We start from the raw sequence: 11,129 nt of genomic DNA on the forward strand, positions 1-11,129 counted from the left end.
TCTAATATATTATTCGAGGAAAAAAATGATATCTAATATTTTTAGGCCAAAAAAGGTAACCTAAATGCTCCTGCAGATCTAACACGTGGCTAATGGGCCAAGATGGGGCGGGCTTGTCTGAATCTGAATTGAAACGAGGCACGCAGGCCCGCCTAACCGAACTTGGCACGAGACCAATATATTATTTCTGTCGTGGAGTAACTGGGCTCAAAGCCCTGGACATATATCTGCCCCGGACTAGCTACCGCCACCCTGCGGAGGTGTTTGTTCCTTTTAGTCGGTCGTCTAGGGTTTCCTTCCCGTGCAAGAAGGCAGAGGGGCGGCGGCGACGACGAATCCAGTCCAGAAAAGAAAGAAGGGAGAGGGGCGGCGGCGGCGGCGGTGAATCCAGATGGAGATAGAGATGGAGTCGTCGAGTGTCGAGTCTTGTGAGCCGGGGGAAAGATCTGTGGCGGGGAAGATATCTAAGATGGGGGGAACAGGGAATGCGGTGGTGGCGATGGCGACGACGGGGAAGAAGACATATGAGCAGGCGTTTCTGGCGACGACGGGGAAGAAGATATCGTTGCAGGCGTTGCTGGGGACGATGGGGAAGAAGACATCTAAGCAGGAGTTGCTGGCGACGACGGGTAACACATCTAAGCAGGAGTTGCTGCCGACGGGGAAGACTGCGGGATCTGAAGTGCGGAAGGCGGCGGTGTTGTTGATGCAGGTTGCGAGCTTGCGTGGAGGGGCGGGTGATGTGAGAGAGACGAGGGAGCGCCTGATTGGCCAGTCTCTGGAGGCTCTGTCGAATGCAGAAGTGTTGGCCTCACTGGAAGAGGAGGAACCAAGGAGAACGATATCTCAGGAAGCCAAAACTGATCTAATTGCCTACCAAGCCTGTGATCAGGAGGAGGCGGCGCCGGAGCTCGTGGTGCAGATTATGTCGGATGATGACGATGACTATGTTAAGTGTGAAGCAGCAGCTTCTGAAGAGGCATGTGATCCAGCTTTTATTCTCGAGAATGACACAATGACGACAATGATTGTAGCGGACCCCGCTAGGGGGGAAATTGGCCTGGCTGAGGAGGTGGATGTGGCGGCTAAAAGTGGACAGCAGAAGAAGAGAGTTAATCTGTCGACTGAAGAATTTTCGGCGCTACTGGAGGAGGAGGAAGCAGGGAGAAAGATGGCTCACAAAGGCAGCACTGATCCAAATGCCTACCAAGCCTCTGCTCAAGTGGATGATGATTGGTCTGATAAGGAGGAGCGGCATGAGGCGATGGAGCTCCTGAAGCAGAATATGGCGGATGACGATGATGAGTCTGCCAAGTTTGAAGCAGCGGCGCCTGAAGAGGCTACTGGGGATGAGATAAGGATCTCTGAGGAAGCGGCCGAGGTAGCTGCTGAGGAGGAGATGATGATGATGGGATTTGGGGGGCTGGCCGAGGAGGCGGCTGAGGAGGCGGCTGAAAGTTGGGAGCAGAAGAGGAAGAGGAGAGGTGACCTGTCGATTGATGAAATGATGGCTAGAACGAGAGAGATGGTAGGGGAAGTGCCTGAGGAGGCCAACACTGATCATAATGCCTACTGTGCCCGTGTTTACCGTGAAGATTGGGACTGGCTCTTTGCCCCACTCTACGGTCCCTTCGACAAGACCAGTAAATGTCCTCCTCCTCCAGCCCTATCCTAGCTTTGCTGCTGCTCTTAATAGCATACGCCTCCTATTAGTATATCACTGACTGCGCTATTTGCCATGAAGCGTCTATCCCACCCTCGTGTTGCAGCCACCATCACCGTAACTCCTTGGTCAGGCCACAGCAGACTCTTCAGATCTTCTCAATCAAAGTCGGAAAGATAAAGAAGCCCCTAATGTGGCCATTGCATGTTTTTGGTTCAGTCGCTGTACGGGATAAGGTGGATCACAATCGCATTATGGTCTTCCATCGCCAAAGGGAGAACTGTCAAACCCTCACCAAGAAGGTTTGTATATTATCCTTGCTACTCCATGCGTACACACACGGCTTCATTGGTCTCTTCTTTCAACTAATTTCATGATAAGAGTAGGCATATGATTTGAAACACAAAGCAGTGCCTTCTGCTTGGGATGCATCAGTATGAATATGAGATTATGCTCATAAATTTGAGTTGCTCTAACTATAGTTGTAACTAACTACCAAATTCATGTCAATGTGGGCATGTACAGTACATGTATAACCTTGCAAAGTGTGTGGTATAAATTTGATGTATTAAACAAATGCCAACAATCACCGAGGAGCTTTGAATACTCCGTGCATGAATACTATTTGGTCTGTTGTTCAGCTAACTTCAATTATTTGCGTACAAGTCTGGTTTGTCTAGAGGTTCTAGACATATCTGTTATGGTTTATGCTTTCATTATGCTACTCAACGTTTCCTCTTCTTTGGCATAACTTGTTAATTTAGCTTCCTTCCATCAATCTTAAATTGCTGTGATGATTTGAAAAGGCTTGCTCACCTTACATAACTTGCCGGCTCATGCCTCCTGGCTAATTTTGCTCAACATAAGTTGGTTCTGCGGTATTTGCCTGCAGCAATAAGTTTCTAATTAAGTTTAGGAACAAGTCCCAGTTAAGAAGTGGTTCATGTATAGGTTGACATTTGTCTTTGTCAAAATGGTGTGGTTTGGGTACATTCGACTGTTGATGGTCCCAGTCTTATTATTATAACTGAAGGATTACTATTTACGCAACCATATATTGCATGATATGCAGGATCGGTCTCTTATGCTGACGGGTCCCACCCGTGGAGTTGTGGTGGATGTACATCCTACGTATATTGAAGTTGATCTGAAAGTTAAGGGCACCACTGAATCGGAGGACATGGATTTAAGCTATTTAGTAGTTGCGTCTTCTCCTGGCGGCCCGTCTTATCGTGCTGAAGCTAGCAAGCGTAGCACATTGGAGTTGACATATGTTCGAATGTACGACTCTGTGGAAGCCGCAATCAGTGTGAAATTGAAAAAAGATGGGTCATGGCCTGGTTGCCGAGGTTTATTTACTGCCAGTACAGCTAGTTTAGAAGACATGGAAATCTTGTTGCTTGCTTTTAAAGGTGATAGATTGCCAGTTAATGGTAAAGGAAGGATTGAGTTTTCACGCCGTGTAGTCAGCGTCGAGCTTCGCGGTAAGCTAATATTTTCTGCGAAGGCACTGCAAGGTAGTGATGAGAAAGGTGTGAGAAGAGTTCGTAAGACTTTTACTCCCAAAAGAGCTGGTAAAAGCAAGGAGAATATTAAGATTGGTTCCTGTGAGATGGAGGTAACTGTGACATGGTCCCTTCTTCCGAGTTGCAAGTTTGACTATGATAATTCTTTGTAAAGAGCTTAAGGTTGGCTTCCGTGTTCTCTTCTCTGGCAATCTGAGGTAACTGGCTTTGCTGTTATGTTGTGTTATAGTCCAGTGGTACTCTAATGGACGGTTGTCAAGTTGTCTGAAGTTATATTCTGTACTTATGACACTATTATGAGTATGCTTTAGTATCAATTGCTGCCTCTAAAGGGAAGCTTATACTCCCTCCGTCTGAAAATACTTGTCATCAAAATGGATAAAAAGGGATGTATCTAGAACTAATATACATCTAGATACATCCCCTTTTATTCATTTTGATGACAAGTATTTCCAGACGGAGGGAGTATTTGTTAATAATCTCATTGCCGTAGGTGCCTTAGAATGTTATTTTGATTTGTGACGGCACATCATCCTCGTCCCTTTCAAATTGATGCGCTTTTTTAAAGCAAAATTTACATCGGGCGAGTTCGGCCCTCTTGTTTCTCTGGCGTGTGGGCCTGTATGCATTGTTTGGGTGGCCCACTGTGAGCTGGTGGTGTTGGATTATTAGGCCTTCTCAGATAGGGGTCAAACTTTGGTCATAAATTTAATTTGTATCTATACCAATATGTATGTATGTATATACTCCCTCCGTCCGGAAATACTTGTCATTAAAATGTATAATAGGGGATGTATCTAGACGTATTTTAGTTCTAGATACATCTTTTTTAATCCATTTTGATGACAAGTGTTTTCGGATGAGGGAGTATAATCTAGGACATACACGCGTTGCAATGGGAGAAAAAAATGATGTGCTTGGTTGTTAGCCGGGTTTAGGATTGATGATATAAACGATGGATCAGTGGACAACATAGATTTTTTGGGTGAACAAATATCTTTTTTACCTGCTCGCCGCCTTTCATCTGTGCGGGAGGACGCATCCTGTGCAGTGCAGCGAGCCATCTGATGCAAGTGCACTAATGCAATCTGAGCCGCCGGATGCACAATACAGGGACCAGAATCTGTAAACAGATGGGCTGCCGGTGCATTTTACACATTATGCCTTCGAAAATCGTCCATTTGCACCAATAGTCTTTCCGCACGACATCTTCTCTTTTCGTTGCCCTCTCGTCTCATGTACCTCAGCCGCTCAGCGTATCATCGATCTAGATTGTGAGCTAGGGTTACTGAAATTGGCCCCGACGCCTCTCTCGCCCGGTCTCCTGGGCCACCCGACTTTCTCCCCTCTCTCATGTGTATCAATTTCCGGCGCCTCTGAAGCACCAACACCCCTCCTCTGCTCCAAAACTGTTCGCAGCATGGTACAGCCATGTGAGTAGAAACATGTTACAACTCAGTATGATGCCAACATATTTGAGCAATAGTTCTCATGTATATGTCCCGATGCACGTAAATTGAATCCATATACATGTGCTAGCAGCAGACTAACAGTACAGGTGGACTTTATTAACTGTAATTAGACACTTGGTTTGATTCGGCAATTCTTCAGTCGACCCATAACATTTTCAGATTTGCCATACTTATCTTCTTTTTGAATTTTCTGTAACACATTATATTAGATTGTAGGAGCGAAGCAGCGGCAAGCATGAACTAGCTTTTTTAAAGACGAGTAAGATCAGCAATGTTGCAGAAATTCTCTACAACATAAAGTTTAATCTTATCCAACCATGTTATTTTGGTGACCTCTCCTGGTTCATATTCATCGGAAGTTGATGATTTTTGTGATTTTCAGGTATTGTCTGCATGTTTAGCTACAGGCTCGTCTATAAGAAAAACAAGTTTGTTGTAGAAACTAGTGCTCTACTTGCATCAACTTGGTCTCTTTCAGATGATCAGGGGAGCTCCATGGTGCTCATTCATTTGCCTAAAGCAAAGAGATATTGTTGTCTGAATGCTTCAGTCAGAATGCACCTCTATCTCTGGTTCTAATATGATTGATATATGTGTGGAGGAACAATCACATATACAAGAGCTCGAAAATGTCGAAATTGAGAGCAGGTGGCATTCTTTTTATGAATTGTGTAGAAACAAAGTTTTCCTTATGAAATATATTATCTCTCATGTACTTACACAAAGTCTGAACCCTTTCGTGTACATGACAGTAAGTTAATTGTCAATCTTTTAAATTTTGGAGAGTTTCTTCTGTACACATCCCAATTTGATTAAATTTCTGTGAGACAGTTCAAACTTTAATGGACTATTTGAACACAATACAATCAGCACGTCAGGATAAAGCCTGAACTCACATTACAATACAGAACAAAAGATACATCATGAAGAAAACCAGTCTTAAAGTTGAACCTGCTCATCAGTTAGGCCTGAGCAAAACGTAAACTCAAACCGGTTGTTCCTGGAACATAACATAAATTTCTGCAACTTCGGCAGCATAAATTTCTGGTTTAACAATATAGAATTATGCATGACACAGATGGTTACACAAAATCCACTTGAACCACAAAAACATTAAATCATTCCATACATAGCCCTTTTTATAAAGTACAAAACATTCATCAGTCCAACTAGCAAGACCGCATAGAGTCATTTTTATTATTATTTGGTGCCGCAGACTTCAAGATGATGGAGGCTTCAAGCGGAGCAAACATTATAAACCATCAGCGCCACAAAATGAACGTGTTCCACTTCGTAAGCATCACATCTACTTATCAGGGGCCTTTTGGATGCTATTCGCCCTATTACAAATAACAAAACCACATTAGTAAAACCTTAAGGCATGCATATTTTTTAACGGTTGTTATAATACATCTTTCTTTTTGGTTTACGATATGCTCTGATCACATCTTTTGGTTAGAGCAACATTCGCCACAGACTCCATGCTGCCTATTTGTGGAAATGTAATGACTAAACATTACATGCATCATGAATTGGTAAGATGACTAACAAGTGGCACAAGGTAGTATACTTCATGTGCATTAGTAGAATGTGGATCAGAACAAGAAAAAAAATATTGGGAATATAATGTAATTGGGCATATTTCAGGCACAAGAACTAGTAATGCTTTTAGCATGTTCAATTGGACATCATAAGTGCACTTCCCATTGTAATATCAACAGAGTGAATGAAAAGAATAAACACTAATATAATGTACTCCGGTCATGTATGCCGACTCCCAGGTCATCATTTTTCACATACAAATCGATCTAACCTTAATGCAAAAAGAATCATTTTAGAGTTTGCAAAGAGATAAAAAAAGTATTTACCAACTAAAGATATAAATAGAGAGCACATCTCTTTGACTATTTCACACTCTAATGACTACAATTGGAAAAAATGATAAAAGGGAAGAACCATAATACACCGACAATTAACAGAGCGCACCCTGGATCCTGGAGCTGTAGAAGATGGCCGGATCCTTTGCGTTGTTGCGTCAATGTCCCTCGGAACTATAGTGTTGTTGTGCTGCATTCATGCGCTCGCTGGCAGCAATGGAAGCTCCATTGGGGACAACCGTTTCAGAGAATAGGAGGGGTGATGGTGCTTCACCGGCAACGGGACTAGGTACAAGAGAGAGAGAGAGAGGGGGGGGGAGAGAAGGTCGGGCAGCCCAGGGGAGCGGGAGAGAGATGCATTGAGGGGAATTGCTAACCCTAGCTCGCGATCTGAATCGCCCTGGCACGCTGAGGTACATTAGACGAAGGCGAGAGGGCAAGGAAAGAGACAATGTCTTGGGGGAGGACTGTTTGCGCAAATGGATGATTTGTGAGGACCAATATGTAAATTGTACCAGCAACCAATTTGTATATAAAATTTGGTCCCCCTAATGTCCATCTGGCGGCTCAGATTGCATTGGTGCATCCATAGCATTAGATGCTCATAATGCAGCTAGAGCATGGCCAACGGACTGCCCCAAACCTGCTGCCCCATTATCCATTTAGGCTCAAATGCCATGCTAGACAAAAAGTGGTCGCCCTGCGGATCCATGAGACAAACTGAAGAGGAAGGGAGGAGAGAGAGGAAAAGCAGAGGGAAAGGAAGTGAGAGATGGACACATCCTCTATTTGGGTGAGCTCACCATATTGGCTCCACAATGACGGCCTCATGCCTTAGCGTTGGATGAGAGAAAATTAACAGTAGCCTCACGTCCTCGAATCTAGCTAGATGGTCCGGAGTAACACTATCTGCTGCCCCTTGTACATGCCGATGTCCCATGACAAAAAGTAGATTGAGCCATTTATATTGGTTTTTTTCTTTCAACGCAAGCTACTACTAGTGGGCCTCATCAAAGAAGAGAAAGTAGTACACATGCATTCATACTCTTCATTTTAACTTTTTCAGCTTTATGCACAGGACCACATTTTTCGTCCCAAGAACCCGTCTCCTGGCGAGGATCTCGGTACCCCATCCGAACCTACTTTTCCTGACATCCGATCCTACATGGCCTGCGAGGCATCACCCTAGGGCTATGCATTGACCTTGCCCTTATGCGCCCAATGACCCAGCTTGACTCTTTTTCTTCCTCCAATTTTTTAGCCAATGTACCCCAACTAGACATTATACAATATATATACTCTACAAAAGTATAAAATCGCTTGGCTACGTTTGTTTTCCAACTACAGCACTCGACAACACTTCAGTACTCCACGCTAGCTCCGCTGGGTCGATTGCCAGATGGGAAAGGCTGCGAGACCTACGACTACGAGCGTCGAATTAATGGAGGATCCACCCTAGCTAGGATCACGCCAGACGGCCAGAGCCAAAACCCAAGGCGTTCCACCCCTCCGTCCCTCCACCCACCCTGCCATGTAGGGACTATGCCCCACCACCCGCTCCTTCGGACCTCCAAACTTTTCAAACGGAGCCTTCTCCCGGAAGCCTCGAATCCACACTCCGGACGGCAGACGCGCTCCACAGTCCACACACACGGACACACCACCGTCCACGGGAAAAGGGCGACGCGCCGGCGGTGGCGGAGTCGCGGAGAGGGTGCGGGTGATCGCCGCGCAGGGGAATGGCAGGGAAGGGGGTGAGGTGGCTCCACCACTACTCCTCGGTGCACAGCATCCTGATCGTCGGCGACGGCGACTTCTCCTTCTCGCTGTCCCTCGCCGCTGCGTTTGGCTCCGGCTACAACCTTGTCGCAACATCCCTCGATTCCTACGGTTGGGTTCTCCCCGCTCCCTCTTGCCCCAGGGCTAAAAGTCGCAGTTATTTTTTCCCATGCCACTTGCCAGCACTGCAGATTCGGCAGAGTACTCTGATGTAGTGACTGGAACCCTAGATGTTCTAGGATTCTGGGAATGCCGTGTGCTAATTTGTGGATTCTAGGAATGCCCGTGTGTCAAGTTGTGGATTCTAGGAATGCCGTGTTTTTTTTTTTTTGAGAAAAGGAATGCCGTGTGTTAATTTGTGGATTCTAGGAGGTTCTTTTGAAAAGGATTGTTAGAGTTTTCGATGTCTTCTGTTACTTAAGGAAGGCTTCCTTGCGCATCTCAATGGTTAGTTGTGGTCCCTGAAAAGGGAAAATGCACTTCTGTTTGTTAAGCAAGGTTTCGATGCCCATTTCAGTGGCTAATTGCGGTCCTTGCAAAAAGAAGAGATAATTAGTTGAGGGGTGGTAACATAGTAAACGCAAGATACTTGCACAATTAGGTGATATACTACACAATTAGTAACTTAGTGCATGACCTGGTTAGTTGATTCAGTTCTTGTAGTATATACACCAGAACATAATTGATTTTGCTAAGGATCTATGTCTTCCCGCTGAAACTACTCGTCCGCGCAGAGCATCCTGGTCGTCGGCGTCGGCGACTTCTCCTTCTCGCTGGCGCTCGCCACCGCCTTTGGCTCTGGGGAGAAGCTCGTCGCCACGTCCTTCGACTCCTACGGTTCGATGCCCTTTCCGCGTTCCCCTGCCGCGCGCTCGATCTTATGTTTGCATGCAGCACGCACAAAAGGGTTAGGGTATGGATAGTGATCGATGATTACTTGCGGACTCGATCGTCGTATACTTAAGTATTTTCTCTGCCGTTTCTCGCTGGCAATCATCTTGGGGACGGTACAGTTCATCTGATCAGCATGTACAGCAAAGCGGAATCAAACGTAGCGGAGCTCAAGAGACTGGGCGCCACGGTGCTACATAGTGTCAGTGTGAAGAAGATGAAGAAACGCACCGATCTCATGTCTAGACGGTTTGACCGAATAGTCTTCAATTTTCCTCACGCCGGGTTCATAGGGAAGGAGAATCAGGTGCATATGATCAAGTACGCGTGCTCACTCTCTCGATACATAATATGGCCATCTTCTTCACTTGTCTATTTCTTTCCCATCATTTGTCTGACACCTCACACATGCCAGAGAGTTAACTTCGTATTAACATTTTCCTGTGTCGTTGTAGCGCCCATCGGCTGCTGGTGCAAAGGTTCTTCCGCAAACGCGAGCGGAAGGCTCCGTCCCCTCGGCAAAATACACGTCAGCCACAAGACGGGGCAGCCGTACGACAGGTGGGAAATCGAGGGTCTCGCCCTCGAGTTTTCGCTTCTCAAGTTTGAGATGGTCGCCTTCCGTAAAGAGGATTACCCCGGGTATAACCAAAAGAGAGGCGACGGTGACAGGTGCGACGAGGAATTCCCTCTACGCAACGGCTGCACTTTCAAGTTCCAGCGCCGGCCTCGCTGAGCTTCTGTCGCTGGCGTCGCCGTAAGTTGGGGCTTTTAATTACGAGCAACTTGTGACGCTGCAAGACCGTCGCGTCGCATGTTTTCCATGATGTATCTGCGACCGACTTCCATGGACATGGCGTGCGTTCTCATGAGACATCGACCCATCACTGTGTAGATTACTACTCCTTGTAGACTAAAATGTATAGTACGTATTTTATGAATTATGATGGCCATCGTGGTAAAAAAAAAACCACTTGCGTATCTTTTCATTAGTAGACTTCCATGGAGTACTTGTTTTATGAATTATGCTAGCCATCGTGGTAGCTTTTTATTTTCACTTGCGTATCTTTTCATTCCTAGGTAGGAGACAACAATACAAGAAGAAAACCTTACATGGAGAAGGGAGAGAGGGCACCACACCAAAATGTGGACAGCAGAACAAGGAAAACAACATAAGCTGAACTAGCCTAGGCCAACCTCAGGAAAGGCAAATGAGACACAGGACACCAAGGCCTTGTCATGACAAACGTGGGGCACCCACCACATGAGTCTATGACTCAGAACCGACCAAATCAACGTGCCCCCATGTGGCTATGACTCAGAACCGACCAAAGCGCCTAGAAGAGTCATGCAAGTGGACTGCAAGACACAGTAGGGCCCGAGGAAGGAGCCATGGAGGAAGAGCGGACGATGTCGTACATTGCGCCCCTGATGCCCACGCCTTGATAAGCAGCTCACACCAAGTACGGCATCCAACATCTCGAGATCCGATAACAGGGACGCTGCGAGTAACCAAGACATCGCCTTTATGAAGGGGACGATGTCGTGACGCCACCGCCGTTTGAACCGAAGAACAAGATCTAGGGTTCCCCCGATGCTCGAAGAGGGGCATGGAGAAGGTCATGGAATTGCCTTCAAGAAGGGGACAACACCCGCAGGTGTCGCCGCTACCAGCATCGAAGCAGGGATTTTGCCCTGGCTTGTGACCAAACAATCCCAATGCCGTTGGATCATGATATGGAGATGTGAAAACTAAAAACGTCGGTCGGCTTTACTGCAAGAAGGCAAGTTTCGCCCGTCATTGAACGAAGGAGACACCGGGCACCACTGCACCCACCACCAACACTAACCCCGTTGATGCATGAGCCGCTGCCAATTGCCCAGAACCGCCACCATCGTCAACCCGACAGAGAGCAAGGCA

At 46.3% G+C, this 11,129-nt stretch overlaps 2 protein-coding genes across 2 annotated transcripts; both read left to right on the top strand.

Moving 5' to 3' along the window:
• Positions 1-245: 245 nt before the first annotated feature.
• Positions 246-3,506, top strand: LOC123121852 (uncharacterized). Its single transcript, XM_044541930.1, has 3 exons — positions 246-1,643; positions 1,745-1,965; positions 2,736-3,506. Exons 1-3 carry the CDS (start codon positions 392-394, stop codon positions 3,339-3,341), a joined length of 2,079 nt encoding a protein of 692 aa, XP_044397865.1. The 5' UTR covers positions 246-391; the 3' UTR covers positions 3,342-3,506.
• Positions 3,507-8,139: 4,633 nt separating this feature from the next.
• LOC123120643 (heavy metal-associated isoprenylated plant protein 41-like) lies at positions 8,140-10,150 on the top strand. The gene is made up of 4 exons (XM_044540641.1): positions 8,140-8,528; positions 8,740-8,764; positions 9,052-9,154; positions 9,283-10,150. Exons 1-4 carry the CDS (start codon positions 8,278-8,280, stop codon positions 9,942-9,944), a joined length of 1,041 nt encoding a protein of 346 aa, XP_044396576.1. The 5' UTR covers positions 8,140-8,277; the 3' UTR covers positions 9,945-10,150.
• Positions 10,151-11,129: the final 979 nt, after the last annotated feature.

This window comes from Triticum aestivum, chromosome 5D (assembly GCF_018294505.1).
Source record: "Triticum aestivum cultivar Chinese Spring chromosome 5D, IWGSC CS RefSeq v2.1, whole genome shotgun sequence".
Classification (NCBI taxonomy): Eukaryota; Viridiplantae; Streptophyta; class Magnoliopsida; order Poales; family Poaceae; genus Triticum; species Triticum aestivum.

Bases quoted from the DNA above. Each gene is read 5' to 3' on its own strand.
- LOC123121852 (XM_044541930.1), top strand. From the start codon at position 392: ATGGAGATAGAGATGGAGTCGTCGAGTGTCGAGTCTTGTGAGCCGGGG. The intron at 1,644-1,744 runs GTAAATGTCCTC...TTTGCCATGAAG, and splicing joins CGGTCCCTTCGACAAGACCA to CGTCTATCCCACCCTCGTGT. The intron at 1,966-2,735 runs GTTTGTATATTA...CATGATATGCAG, and splicing joins GTCAAACCCTCACCAAGAAG to GATCGGTCTCTTATGCTGAC.
- LOC123120643 (XM_044540641.1), top strand. From the start codon at position 8,278: ATGGCAGGGAAGGGGGTGAGGTGGCTCCACCACTACTCCTCGGTGCAC. The intron at 8,529-8,739 runs GTAGTGACTGGA...CTGTTACTTAAG, and splicing joins ATTCGGCAGAGTACTCTGAT to GAAGGCTTCCTTGCGCATCT. The intron at 8,765-9,051 runs GTTAGTTGTGGT...TCGTCCGCGCAG, and splicing joins CTTCCTTGCGCATCTCAATG to AGCATCCTGGTCGTCGGCGT.